The sequence below is a fragment of the Meriones unguiculatus genome, chromosome 14 (assembly GCF_030254825.1).
Source record: "Meriones unguiculatus strain TT.TT164.6M chromosome 14, Bangor_MerUng_6.1, whole genome shotgun sequence".
In the NCBI taxonomy this organism is placed as follows: domain Eukaryota; kingdom Metazoa; phylum Chordata; class Mammalia; order Rodentia; family Muridae; genus Meriones; species Meriones unguiculatus.
Genome location: NC_083361.1, coordinates 78,115,743 through 78,131,258, shown reverse-complemented (window position 1 = coordinate 78,131,258; position 15,516 = coordinate 78,115,743). Strand labels below are relative to the sequence as shown.

The 15,516-nt window shown below is 39.4% G+C and overlaps 1 protein-coding gene across 29 annotated transcripts in view; it reads right to left on the bottom strand.

Annotated features, from left to right (window-relative positions):
* Positions 1-15,516, bottom strand: part of Dlg2 (discs large MAGUK scaffold protein 2) — a 1,917,798-nt gene that overhangs the window by 29,024 nt on the left and 1,873,258 nt on the right. For 19 of the 29 annotated variants that reach the window (XM_060367555.1, XM_060367549.1, XM_060367550.1 and 16 more), the window contains one exon: positions 1,989-2,088. In XM_060367555.1, coding sequence (XP_060223538.1) covers positions 1,989-2,088 — 100 coding nt within the window. Of the gene's footprint in view, positions 1-1,181; positions 1,228-1,988; positions 2,089-15,516 lie in introns of all 29 variants that reach the window. The other 10 variants (XM_060367551.1, XM_060367557.1, XM_060367552.1 and 7 more) reach the window with 1 other exon arrangement.

Below are 15,516 nucleotides of genomic sequence, written 5' to 3'. Positions count from 1 at the left end.
TATACAATCTTTCAAAGATAAAGTTTTCATCTTTAAGGAGAGCAGCACTCAACCAGATTTTGTTTTCTACAGCTACGTGCCTAAAACAGGCCGGTGAGAGTCAAAACTTGAACCCTGAAAGGCAGGCATCATCACACAGGCTTATGTAAACAGCTATTGAAAATGCACAGGCTTATGTAAACAGCCCCTGAATGTGAAATCCAACTCAATGGTATTTTTGCTTTATAAAATGAAATGAATGACTAAAAATATTTCCTTGTAGCTATTACATTAAAACGAACAGGACAAAATTGAATATGTGATACATCTGTAAAAGATACAACATTCTGTTCTTATTTCATTGGTGCTTCTAGAGTGGGGTGAGGATCAAAGAAAGCAAAATCATAGCATAAAATCGAGACATAGATACTTGTTCTTAACTGCTAAGTGTAACGAGACATAGACCAAAGACATGAATAAGCTGAAAATGCTTATATATCTTATTTTTCATTCTGTGCTACAAGATGAAGCTCTGAAAACACAATATAGCTGGTAACTCATTGATAAGAAAAGGTATTCATATTTATCTAAAACTATCATACAAATGGTTCAAGCAGGACCACTGCAAGTCAGAGAAAAAAAAATCAGTCAAAGTTAATAACAAAGAATTAAGGCTCAGATAGTTTAATATTTACGTTTTGAGAATGTATGTTGCTTTTGAGTATGAAACAGCTCCTTTATTAAGTATAGCTCAGTTACAGAATTGGGCAAGGTCATTATATTTTTCATTGTTGGAAAGGCAGAAGAGAGAACATAAAGTCTATTTCTACTTTGCCATTCTAGAACACTTTGCTCACCCTTTCATTTCAACATGGTCTCTTGCTCTCTGAGAGGAAGTTGGTGGCTGAGCAAGTGATGCCATGCTGGACATCCAGACCATGTCGGCCATTATCACACGGTCAGAAAGGGGAGATGTTAATGCAGCAAGAGTTAGACTGCCTGACACGCTTTGCTTTGAAATGCTGACATGCAGAACAAAATGACCGAAAAAATTATTTTGTAGGAGCATTCACAGCTAGGTAACAAATAAAACTCGTATCGTGTGCATGCTAGGAATGAAAGGCCCTCAAGAAAAGGAACAAAAGCCAAACTCAAAAGGAAAGGAAAGGAGAAGTTCACAGTGACCATTCCTGGAAACTTACTCAGAGTCTTTGTTCCATAACCGTCGTCACCTAATCCGGGGATGTCCTGCATGGAAGTCCCCAGAGAGAGCAATGAGAGAGGAAGAACAGCCACGGAAGAGGAAGGCAGAAGTCAGTGGAGTCAAAATGGGTACTACCATGACAGGCCGTGTTGCCCGAGCAGTCTGGATCCCACTCTCTTACCTTCTGAAAAATCACGTTCACCCCAAACTCCCTGAACTGAGTTAATAAAAGAGAATTTTTGGCTTGTAATCAACTCAAAAGGTTGAAGCCAGAGACTGTGAGGAGGGGGTGGGGGGGAAAGCTCAGTGAATGTAATTTGTTCACTGTGAAGAATGTCCCCCCTCCAAATTTCATAACAAATTCTGTGTCCACGAATATCCCTTCTCAGTGTTTAATGGCTTTCTGGAGGGTAAGAGCGGACTAATGCACCAAGCTCGAACCCAAGACAACATACATATGTGGCAATGTAGTCCAATATGACCAGGTAGAAAGGAGATTTGCCTCAAGCCTTAGGGAGTTGCATGATCAAGCCAGACCTGTTCCTGGTCGCAGAGAGAGGCTAGTTGGAATTGAAGCCCCAGCTTTGTCAAGGCCCTTTCTGGTGCTTTGTGCCTCAGGCAGGCCCTTTCTAGGATCCAGACTGCAGTCAAACACTGGTCACAGTAGTAAAACCTGCCCTGCCTGCCTGCCGTGTCATTTGCCTAGGTGTGTGGCGTGGGAGAGCCTGCCGTGAGTGTTGCCCATGAAGGTTTTTTTTTTTTTTTCTTGTGCTGCAGGTGGCGTTATCTTGGAGAATCTACTTACGTTCAGGATCACTGGTTTCCTGCTCACTCTGCTCCTTGTTCTTGTAGAATGGGAATTTTCGTGAAAAGATGAAGCTCTTTTTACGCTTGTCATTGAATGACTGTGAAGGAGAAAAGGCATGGGGCAAAAACGGGACGTCTAATTGCTGTCACACTCATGCTGACAAAACAACTAGTTTGTAAAAGCACAGAGAGCTGCAGTGACGCAAGTGGACACTCTACAAAGGTGCTGGAGGATTCTAGAGGCAGACTTGATTTTCAAGGAGTGCCAACTCTGCATAATGACACCTTGGGAAAAATGGTTTTTACGGTCAAAATAGCCTTTTCAGATCAGTGGTGACAGAAAATGTCTTAAGGTAGAAGATCCAGACTCTGTCCTGGGCTGAGAGCTTGCCCATCACCCTTGACAAGTAACTGGATCTCTCTTAACTTCTGTATCTTCATCTGCAAGACAACACACTTCTTAGGTGTTGGGATCGTGCGAGGCTGTATCCGCACGCTATGCTGTACAATTCTCATTTTATCACCGTCAGGCATAAAATGACTATAGAAAAAGTAGGTTTTCCCCCTCCCCCCCATTGTCTAGGTATCTTAATACTGAATTTGTATTATCTTAGCTTGGATTTAACTCAGATTGCACAGGGAAGCATGTGGTATTAGGATATTTGGTAATTATAGCGCGAGATTTCTAATTCAAAAGATAATTTAGCCTCACACCCTCATTACAGACTAGATGGAGAAGCACAGAGAGGTGGGGTCCAATGGCAGTATCATAGTTCCTTGGCGATAGCCAGCATGCTAACCAGAAGCTGGCAATGCTGTATTTACTTGGTGATCACACATGCATGCTTTCATGATAGTCACCCATGTACATTTTGGTAAGGGGAAAAAATATAAGGATGGATACCAAATGCCTTTAACGGACAAGCTGTCTATTAGTTTAAAGAGGGCTGGATTATAACTGAAATATAGATAGCACAGCTATAAAATTTGTTAACTCCATTGATTAGCACATTCTGGTTCAGTAGATTTTTATTCAATTTCTCACATCGTGACTGTTGGTACATGAATGCTTTGTGGGGTTGTTTGTTGTGAAATGTCTTATTGATTTCATATTTTAAAATGTTTCAGAAATGTTTCTTCAGCCTGATTATCATCAGTACTTGACTGATTTGGATCTTTTAGCTGATTAAAAATGCTAGAAAAATCTCCATGGAACAGGTTTTCTTAGTTGTACATGTTTTAAATTGAATTGCCAATGGCAATGGGAAAGGGGAATTCTAATCCAGGGTTAGCATTGGCAGGAACAAATGTACAGCCAGAGATGCGGCTTGGAGGAAATTAGTACTTGCTGGTTGAGAGGTGAGGTGAGCATTGTCCCATTGGTGGGACTTAGTCATGTGCCCATATTAGTTAGAAGCTCGACCAAAACAACCAGCCAACCAACTAAACAAACAAAAAAATACCAAATAAACCAAAAACCAACCAAAGACCCGAAGGTGCAAACAAGGCTTTTGTTTTGTGCTCTTGTGCTCCTCTATTAAATATCAATTTTGGTGACTATTTCCATTCAGAAAACACTCAAGTCCTGAAATGTCTTACACCAATGTCAGAGGAGCTTAGTTTTATACCAGATCAGGAAAAGTTTTAGATTTCATATTAAAGCACTGCTTTCTTGGAACTTAGTCTGCAGATAGCACCGTGTGTCTCATGGAATTTTTTCAGAACTTGTAGTTGAGAATTGGTAGCCAAAGACAAGGCAGGGAAGTGCCCCATATTGTCCTTAAAGGAACATTACATATTCTTGCATCACTCCAGTGCCATGCTGCTTTTACATTTCAAGCAGATTTAAATCCCAGTAACTGAAAGTAAAAGAAAAATATCATGTAAGAATTAATGGTGTGTGATCCCATGTTAGACACTTCTTTTTAGCATCACAGATGACTTTCCATGCAAAACAGTGATGAATTCTCATGCAAATACAAAATGATGCCAAGAGGAGGAGAGCCTGGGGGGTGAACACACAAACATATACACACAGATGGACAGTGCAGAGGCTTCTAGGACCCCAAGTGGTGTTACATGCGAACCACGTCATTGAGATGGTCTCATGGGTCAAAGGAAAATGAAAAGGTGTTGTCTGTGATTAATTCTCTCATGTCTCAAAGCAAGGAATGTAACGTGTTAACATTTCCCAAGTATGAAAATGTTGTGTATCATGAGTTTTCTGATTGGACATAATAATACTGAACAGCACACTTTTTAAAAGGACAGAAAATACATGATACTCCGGAAGTAAAATTATAAAACAGTATTACAAGCAAATGCATTTTGGTTCCTTCTTGCATAATATGGAAGGTACTGGCCCCCTTCAGGGTTATATTTTCTTACATGTATGGACACAAAATTAAATCACCACTTCAGCTCACACAGATTTCGACGCTTGCTCTTAGGGGCTTGGCTAAACATTTTCAGTTATAACAGATTATATGTAATTTTCGAGGCTATTTTTTATTCTTCTATACAACATGGTGCCAGGCTTTATCACCACTGTAATTTTTTCTTTTAACATGGAAGAGTAAAGTCTGCTATATGAGTGCTAGTGGACCATAATTAAACGAGCACTTTTGCTATTTATGTAACTCATGGCTCTAGGGTAAAGGCTGGGTTACAGCTCCAGTGTTAGCTGTACTTGACCAGTGCTGTCTTTTCAGCATTGCAGCATCTTCATTTCCCATTTATTGTTTAAGGAGAAAATTTGCATCGCGATTTTGAAAACACCAAGCAAATGTGGCATGGGTAAATTGGCATAGGGAAGAATTCTCCTTTAGAATTTGATCAAGAAAAAAAAGTATTTATTGAGCACTGATTTACAAAGCTTAGTTCTAAGGCACCACATACATACATCTACAGGCGCCTGCTTTATCACTATTTCTGTATGTGTCCAGAGTTGCTCAAATGGTGAGCAGTGAAGTCAGAAACTGAATTGGCTGCAAATGTTAGTATTCCTGTGACTGTTCTGCAAGTCATGCCTGCTTCGAGTTTAAATTTAAAATTACAAGCAATTGGACTATTGTAAGCCACACCACGTGTTCTGTCATTCCTGGGCAGCAGTGCTTGGCGATTGCTTCGGCTACCACATGTCACTAGATTCCGTAACATCTCTTTGGGTTATTTTGCTACATCTTTCTTTATTGGATAGCAATGAATGCAGTTGAGAGCTCAAAGTCACTCTTGTTCTTATGATAGTGTGTAGGTACCATTTTGTATAAAATAAAAGGGATTTCAACGAGATGCATTAGATATAGCAATCTAAAACAGTTTGTAGCTAGTTAATAGAGAAGTGAGTAAGTGGTTGCATATAGCTTAGGTAATGAGGTATGGAGAGTAGGAAGTGATGGTTGATGGATATGGACTTATTTTAGGGTAAAGATGAAATTGTGGTGATAGATCTAGTAGGGAGCACAGAATTGTGTACTTTAAGGTCATGTAATTAATGTAAATTATATGGCAATAGGGCCATTTGGAAAAGGAATTCTCCCACAGTTGGAAAGGTTTCTCATTCCACTTGACGTAAGTATGTTAGGTCCTTAACTGGATACACTCCAATTCTTGTAGTCTACCATGCATGGGCACGTAGAAATCTATGTATGTTTCTGTTGATCTGATTCTGTCTTATGTCAGTTAAGTGAATACTTTTCATGTTGTGACAGACATTACGAAACTAATGTCAGCAGTTAGCATCTCATCAGTGACCCTCAGAAGTCCCCTGATTTTTAGGGCAAATGGCAGGAAACTTCCTAGCTTGACCCCTTACCATAGAATGCTTTGGTAAGTGTTGGCATAAGATAAAATGCATTATGTATAAGGAAGAAAGTAAAAACTCAGTTCTCCTCTTCTCTCACGTAAACTCCACATTCTTAAAGATGCACGGCATGTTTACCCTTCATATTCAGAAAACCCAGCACTAGGGACCTGTTACTGCTGTTTTCTTCTTATCTGCCAGGTCTTCTGCTCCTACAGCTCCATAATGCCAGCTTTGTAGGCAATGGTGTTCTCTGTTGGAATTTAAATTTGTACAGGGCTTGAATATGATTTTTTCTGTGGCTCTTTTTAATTTTTATAAATATTTGTTTTCTCTTAGTTGTATTTCACCTAGAAAAGCTGTTTAGGTACCACTTTGTATTATACATTCAATCTTATAGATTCCATGATCAGTTGACAGATACAATTTGATTTTCCATGTTTTTTAAAATTTCTTTATAAAGAGTGCTGATTAGAAACTCTGTAAGACAAATTGCCTGGCCTCTTCAACATAAATATTGCACCAACCAACCAAAACAAACAAAATATTTAAGGGGAAATCTGAAAATTAGCACAGACAAATCACATCAACAAATTATCATATAGACTTCATTTGTGTTCAGGTTCAAACAAATTACAACAGAAAACAACAACAATAAAACCACTTATGACATTTGTGATACAATGTGAATTCAGAGAAAGAGGAGCAAAAAGAGGAGGGGGAGGACGAGGAGGAACCAATGCCAGACTGCCCTGTGGTAAAGGCACTTGCCATGAGATGATACACCCCTGAGCTTGAGCTCCAGATCCCGTGTAAAGGTGGAAAGAGAGAGTAGACACCAGGAAGTTGTCTCTTAATCCAGTCATTGTTCAAATGAGTAAATACAGGCATGTTGGAAACAAGAGTTGTCATGGTCAACTCTTTAAAAGTTTCAATTCTTCTAAAGAGCTCTTAGATGTGATAATAACCTTGTAGCAGAAAGTGTAGCTAGCACTCAGCCTGCAAAGTAGAAATTAATGTTGTTGGGGTGAGAATCTGGGCACAGGGATCTTTTATGAGACTGTTTCTCCGAACAAGGACCATGTACGGATGCAACCTAGAGCCTCTGCTCAGATGTAGCCCATGTTAGCTCAGTATCCAAGTGGCTACCCTAATAAGGGGAACAGGGACTGTTTCTGACATGAACTCGATGGCGGACTCTTTGACACACCCCCCTCCCCGGGAGAAGCAGCCTTGCTAGGCCTCAGAGGAGGACTTTGCAGCCAGTCCTGAAGACACCTGATAAACCAGTATCAGATGGAAGGGGAGGAGGTTCTCCCTTATCAGTGGACTTGGAAAGGGGCAGGGAGTAGATGAGGGTACGTGGGTGGGATTGGGAGGGAAAGAGGGAGTGGGATACAGCAGGGATACAAAGTTAACAAACTGTAACTAATATTAAAAAAATAAAAATTAAACAAAACAAAAACCTACATTAATTGTGATGTGTGCTTAATTGTGGTGTGTACAAAGAATATCAAAGCCAAACCCACATAATATGAACAATAGACACAATGAATTTGGGAGGAAATTTGGGAGGAATTTCGGAGGTTATAAAAAGACTTAATTAAAATCAGAGGAAATGAAAAGCTTTTCTTTATAGGAGAATCTGCAGAGAATGATAAAGTCAGGAATCACTATTCTGAAACTACCACGATGAGAGAAAATTCATTCAAGAGTCATATTAGTGTTTGCAAATCCACGAGAAAACAGGATAGGCATCTCTTCATGTATTTAATTACAAGAATAGCAAGAAATCGCTGTATCAACTGGGACAGACAGCCTATCATGATGTATTTCCTGAGGGCAAGTGCTGATGAGTGTATTGTCATGCTTTCCTCAAAGTATATGAAGTATTTTTGCTCCAAAGGCAACTGTTTCCACTGATGGTGAAGAAACAGTTATTTCCTAACTAAAATATATCCTCTTAAGATATGTCAGTGCCATGACAACATAAAAAGCTAAGCAGATGCCCCAGAAGTAGGACAGGGATATAAAATGTATGGTCCTGGATCAGGAAGGAAAAAAAAAATGCATAATTTCTACAACTTCTTGCCAACATAGTTCAGGGTATTATAGATGGGTGTATAATTTTTGAGTATAAGGGACTTAATATTTTTTGTCTTTTAATGTTTAAAATTTTTATAAGGTAGCTTTAAAAAGATAAATCATAAACTACATAATATAGTACAAGTAAAATAGACATTACTAGTTGACTGGGGGACAATTCTTCTCATAACTTTTCTTTTCCCTTCCTTCCTTCCTTCCTTCCTTCCTTCCTTCCTTCCTTCCTTCCTTCCTTCCTTCTTTCCTTCCCCAAGTAGAAAAGCAGATAAGGAAAGAAAGAGTGAAACAAGTTCCTTCTGAGTGCTGGGGCTAAGTGGAGGCACCAAACAAGGTTCATTATTCATGAAAATGTGGCAGCTGATATTCTGTGACCTGAAAGGACAAAGGTCTTAACATTCTTTGCTTAAGAAAGAATCAAAACCACAGGATCCGCCATTCTAAAAATGGCTGTTAAAATGTCATCCTAAATGAGTCCTTTGCGTCCCTTTTCTACTTGCATTATTTCTGGGTCTGGTTTGGTCATGCTAAGTAAAAATCCATGGCTTAGGGCAGTAGTCTAGAGAGCAAGCCTAGAATAGTATAGCAAAGGGATGGCTGAATCGTATGCAGGATTTTATGGCTACTCTGGTGCACACTGAATAGGAAGGACGTTTCATTTTGAGGGCCAAGTCTTCTACTTTTGGGCTATCATCAATTCTTCCCCCAGAATGTAAAATTGTTCTCCATCATCTTATATTCTACTCAAGCTACCTCAACCTTCATAGCAAAACTTGATTCCTTTTTTTTTTTTTAACACATTCAAATCATTGTTTAGATTTTGATTTTTTTCCCTCTAGTTAGATGCCAACAAACTACGTCCTCTGGGCCAATCTGACCCACTATGGTCCACAATCATGCTCACTAACTCCATAGGAGCCAAGATAAATTCCTAAATACTCATGTTTGGACTTTTATGGGGAGAAACAATATAGTGATCTAAGCTTCTCTACCTAGAGTCTCCAATGAACTCCAGAAGTCCAGTTCAGAACTGCTTTCAGGTCCCATTTTATCCTTTTATTTTTAGAAATTTAAATTTACCCACTAGACAAGATTTTCCCCCCTTTTCTCCCTGACACACTTGACTGGTTTACTGCTGGAACACACCTGTATTTTCATTGCCTTCTTTCTAATGAAACCATTTATCCTTTGGATCTTTCTTACCTTTTTCAGTCTCTAAAATTTGGAAGGGACATATGCTCAATTCTTGACCTTTTTTCTCTTCTCTCTTAGGCCTCTTATTCCCTCCCCACACATGCTCCCTAAGTGATCTGTTATGCCAATGGTGGATTATATCCAAATGTATCTATAGCTGCATCTCTTCCACAAAATTCAGGTTCATATACACTTGCCTGTCTACCATCTCTACAGTCTCATTAACTGCCTTCAAACCACTTGCTCAAATTCTTCCCATATTCTACAAATAAAACCACTGGTTCTAAAACATCAGTTCCGTTGGATGATCAATGGTATATACAAAAGATTATATGGCTTTGAAATTAAACAGGGAGAGGAACATGGTGGCGGCATAGAGGTCCCCAGTACTCACTTCATTCTAGTTGAGGAGAACAATAAAACCCTTTCTCCAAGCAAAACAAAACTGTATTCTGAGCTGGAAACTAGAGGGAAGCCACTAGAAATCAGCAAGAAAGAGGCTGAGTGCTTTGAAGAGAAGTGAGACAAAAGCATAAAAAGAAAACAAAACACTTGCCACTTGGTTCCACAGCTGGGGGCGTGGGGGACAGGTGGGAGGGCAGGGACAGCCTCTGTGTGTGGAGAAGTATGGAAGAAAATGTCAAGGTAAACTCCATCAGCATCTAGAGCAGCAGTTCTCGACAGTGCCAACGCTGCGGCCCTTTAACACAGTTCCTCATGTTGTGGTGATCCCCCAACCATGAAATTTCCATTGATACTTCATTGCTGTAATTTAGCTACTGTTATGATTGGGAATATGTTTTTGGAGATAGAGATTCACCAAAGGGTTGCCACCCAGAGGTTGAGTACTGCTGGTCTAGATGCCAGTTCTGGCTACCAGGAAGTCCCACTATCCTCTGACAAGTACTTAGATAAGTACTCTGAACTCTGTTCAGCATTTTTTTTTTTTAAACTTATTTCTTGGCATCTCCCAGAGAATGTTCGGGTTCTGCAGCCAGGGTCCATTAAGAAGTGAACTATTGTCTGTATTTGCACTGTCACAGAGCCAGAAGATCCAGTATAGTCCCATCTATGGGACTCCAGAGACATTTGAGTTTTCACTGGTTTGGGGACAGCTATCTTGCAAACACTAATTGGTCCAGAGAAGTAGCCCAAGCTTTCTCACTGTCCTGTACTGGGAGCGAGGGTGATACTTTCATGAAACAGGCAATGATAACCATAGTGCCCCCATCAATCTCAGGTACCCGAGTGCTCCTCTGGGGTGAGATGTGTCAGAAAACAGATGGACACCTAACTTCAGCTCTGAACTCCTCATGAGTCCATGCATGGTTAGCAACACTAGATTTTAAAAAAGGAAAATGCCACAGTGAAACCCATAATTCTGGCACAATGAATCCATGCTAATTAAATATTTTTTAAATGTGGAAATATTTAAAATATGTAGTCCAGATTGGCCTCGAGCTTGTGAATCTCCTGCCTCTACCTCTTTAGCATGTTCTACTGGCTTGTGCCACCACAACTGCCTAAATACTTCTAAAGACTTATCTTTAAAATGTATGTGTTGGGCTGGACAATGTTGGCCCACGCTTTTAACTCCAGTGCTTGGTAAGCAGAGGCAGGTGGATCTCTGAGGCCAGCTGGGTCTACAGAACAAGTTCCACAACATCTAAGCCTACATTGAGAAACCTTGTCTTGAAGAACAAACAAAACAAACAAACAAACAAACAGTATAATTTCTGTGTCTGTGTGTATGTCATGTGTGTAGGTGCCCACAGAGGCCAGAGCCATTGGGTACTTTGGAGATGGAATCACGGGCATTTGTGAGCTGCTCAGTATGGGTGGTGGGAACTGAACTCTGATCCTCTGGAAGACTTATCAGTTGCTCTTATCAACTGAGCCATCTATCCAGCCTTACTGATTAAAAGGAATTAAAAATGAATTAAGGCATAATTTAAAAGAAGGATTATAAAAATCGTAATGAGATCTAACACCATACATATAATCAATTGGATGGAATTCGAGAGATGATGCAGGATATAAATCATTGCTCTTCTGACTTTAGACATCAGAGACTGAGAGGGTGAGAAAGATCCAGGAAAAGAGACTAAGGATAGTGATTTTATTAAGAAGAAGGCAACAAAAACACAGATATGTTCCAGCAGTCAACCAAACAAGTGTTTCAGGGAGGAAAATGGGATGAATCATGTCTAGTGGGAAGATTTTTTTTTTAATGAAAGAACCAAATAAAAATCTTAGAAATAAAGATCTCAATAAATAAAAGTAAAAAAATATAGTTGAAAGACCAAAGAACAGACAAGGTAAAATGGAAGAAAAACATTTACATGAAAACATGTCTTTGGAAACATTCTAGTCACACACAAAAGAAAGACCTTTAAGACCTCATCGAATGAATGAGTGCTTTTGGAATTCTCCAGGAGAGAAAAGTAATTGATGGTATAGGAAATAATAGGAAGCTTCACAAATTGTGGAGAAGATAGAGTCATTTCTGTACAGCTCATGAACAAATGAGCAGGGAGGTTCCTTATTACATCCTCTTATACCCACTGAACCTTCAAAAGTACAAGAAAGAGGACTAGGGAGGAAGCTTAATGACAGGGGGTTTGCCTAGCATGTATGTAGCCCCACATTCTATCCATAGAAAAGACACATATATGCATGCACGCGCGTGCACGCGCACACACACACCCACACACCACAAGGCAAACGTATCTAAGTACCCAGTGACATGGCTATCCTCATGAACCTAACAGCAGATTTCTCAGCAGAAGCTCTGCAGTCCACCCAGGGACACAGGGAAGGAGTGTTCCACGTTGTGAGGGAAAGATCACTGTGAGAAGGGCTGATTCCAGCAGAGCCAGCCTCTGGAAATGATGTAAAAGCATGGTCCACAGCACTTTTATTTGAATCTCTTTTAGATTTAGAGCATGGTAGGCGTTCAGTTTTTACTGAATGAACACATAAACTGTACTGTTGAGGGGTGATTCCCCTTGGAAGCATGGGGAAAGATTTTGGGAACAGCAAAACAAAACAGCAACAGTTGAAACTCGTTAGAAAAGAGGCAATGATAGAGGAGTGAAAAACACCCCAAGGAGTAATGTTTCTGTTTGCTGCATTTCTCTTCAGTGAGCATCTTGTGGTTTTGCTTTTCCCATGTTTTTTATCTTGTAATTTTTACACTCAATGATCTGAGTTATTCTTAGATGCCTTTTATTACTGTTAATAAAAATGAGATGGCTTAGCTATGTGCAGCTAGCTGCACTTTCAGCTCTATCTATTATTTGATTTTGGAAAAGTCATAAAGATTTTAATAGCATTCATAATGTCAATAAAATGTACCATTTAATTTATCCCTTTTACCTTTCTCCCACAAGATTATTGTCTTTCCCAATTAAAAGAACAGTTTGCTCAAATACATCTTTTCTGCTATGCTGGAGAGATGGGTTGGTTTATAACATGTTTGCCTCAAAAGCACAGGGATCTGAGTTTCAGCGCTTGAATCCAGATTGAGGAGAAAAGCTGGATGTGATGGCATATGCTTATAATACAAGTGCTGAGAAAATGGAGACAGGCAGGTTTCTGGGGCTCAATGCAGCCAGCCTAACCTATGTGTGAGGTTCAGGCCATGGGTAACACCCGATGGAGGACAAGCACAATTTTGCTTTGACCTCTGTGTGCACACACTTGAACATGCGTGGCATTGCAAAACACCTTTTTATGCCATAAATGGAAAAACCTTTTTAAGAGAAAGTTAAAAAGAACAAAATATCTGTTATCAGTAAAAAGCAAACCTATTTTTTTCAACTTAATTATAGTAGGAATATAATTTTAAATCCTGGTTTCATTTACTATTGTAAAGTATATGACCCTAGAAATATCTTCTTTCTTTCTTTCTTTCTTTCTTTCTTTCTTTCTTTCTTTCTTTCTTTCTTTCTTTCTTTCTTTCTTTCTTTCTTTCATTTGTCTTGTTGTTGAGACAGGGTTTTTCTATGTAGCCCTGGCTTTCTGGGAACTCACTTTGCTGACCAGGCTGGCTTGAGTTCAGAGATCCACCTGGCTCTGCCTCCCAGTTGTGGGATTAAAGGGTGCACTACCAGGCCTCCTGACCCTAGGAATGTTATTTAATTTCTGAGCCTCAGTTGTAAATACATAAATGTGACCATGTGTAAAAAGCATGACTCCCAGTAGAGCTCAAAAAGCAGAGCCAACAATAACAATTGTGACAAAAGTCTGTTTTTACATCTTTAGAAAGTTTCTGTAAGCATCAATTTTAATTAATAAGTGGAATGAACTTAGAATTCAACAATACAAATATTTAAGAAACTATCAAATGTATGCCTTGCAAATATAAAAAACCTCTTAGTCAATCAACAGGTCAAAGAAAATACTTCTTAGTGACTGGGGATGAAGACATCAGAATTTATGCATATGGCTACAGCAGTATGTAGAGGAAAACATAGCTGTAATATCAATGACAAAAATATCTCTAACTAATAATCTAATCTTACTATCTTAAGACACTGAAAATGACAAACCCAACTAATCTAAAACAAGAGGGAATGATAATAATAAAGATTATAGCTGAAATCAATGGAATAGAGAATATAAAAATAGGAGAAAATGAACAAAATCCAAAGTTGAGTCTTTGAAGTAATTATCAAAAACAATAAAACTTTCGCTCCTTTTGGAAAGAACAAGAGAAGACACCAGTTACTAACATCATGAATAAAGGGGGCTGGAGAAATTAACATCAAGACCGAAGAGGAACAGAGAGGTGGCTGGGGTGCTAAGAGCACTGGTTGCTCTTCCAGAGAACCCAGGTTCAATTCCTAGCATCCAGGCAGTGGCTCACAACCACTCATAACGCTGGTCCCTGATGATCCAGCTCCCTCTTCTGGCCTCTACAGGAATCGCATACATGTGGTGCACACACATACATGCAAGCAATACACAGAGTAAAAACAATAAAATTGTTTTAAAAAAGAATTGAGTCTTGCTTCTAATCCTAGCACTGGTAAAAGACGATTATGAGTTCAAAGTCCAGCCTGAGCTATGTAGTGAAACTGTCTTTAAAAAGGAAAGAGAATTTCACAGATCCTACAGAAATTAAAAACAAAAACAAAAAATAAAACCCCCCAAATCGTAAACCACTTAGATAACCTAGACAAACCAGGCAAATTCTTGGAAAGATATGAACAAAACTCAGGGGCTCCAAACACACCAGCAACAGGAATTGAATTTGGAATGATTGAAAATGATTCCCACTAAATGGCTTTGATGTTTAATTCTATAGACTATACCATCTTTAAGAAGACTGTATAATAATGTAAGTTTTCTAAATGTTATAAGAGAAAACATACCCAAAACACACTCCCAGTCCAGTGTATTGCAGATGCCACAGGCAGTGTGTCTTGCCACATATTTGACCCAGGCCACAGCTCGTTAAACATCCCTATGCTTTCAGACACTTGCACTGCTTTCCATTTCTTTTGTATCGTACTGGGGGTAACAGTTACTACATTTCAAGTTATTTTCTTAGGAGAGATGTTATGTTAACATCCCTAGATGTTAACTTCTTGAATTAAACAGTATGGATAGTTAAAAAAAAAAGACACATAGCTAGATAGCTTTCAAGTCGTCTGTACTAATTGATACTTATTCACACTCTTAATTTGTAACTGGCCCAGTGATGGATCCTGATTGCTTTTTCCTTTTCAACATCCCCCACGTGCTCCTAATTACCTTATTACGATAAAAGGTGTTTATGGAAGTAAAGTGTATGCCTGAGAGGAGGGCAAGCTTTCTTCAGGCACACGATGAAAGAATGCTGACACATCTGGCAGCAGGGAAGCCACGCCCCTGCATCTCACCACTCATTTATTTGTTTGAAAGCCGATTATTTCTTAGAAAAGCTTATACTTCTATTATCTTTAAGATCTTGGTGTAGGAGATGGTGAGTTACATGAAAGCAATGTCTTTGTAATTCAGGACATCAAATCTTAGACATACTGAATTCGTTGATCGTGGAATATTTCTTAGTGTTGTGGCAGCATTAGTTTTCTAATCAGTAGACAGGAAGCCTTGCTCCAATCACATGGACAGATATTCTTGAATTGACTTAGAAACTCTCACCCTAAATTTAAAAAAATATGTTTTTGTCTAGGTGGGGTGTGTGTGTGTGTATGTGTGTTTGCACGCACATGTGTGTGCATGTGCATGGCTGCCTGAAGAGGCTGAAGGGGGTATTGGAGTTGGAGTTGTGACCTGTCTGTCATGGGGGCTTGGGAACTTGTGTGCTCTTCAAGAGCATGTGCTCTAAGCGGCTCACCTGTCTCTTCAGCCATGCTGAATTTTGTTTGATGTCTCTCTCTCCTTTCCTTCCTTCATTTCTCTCTCTCTCTCCCCCCCCCTC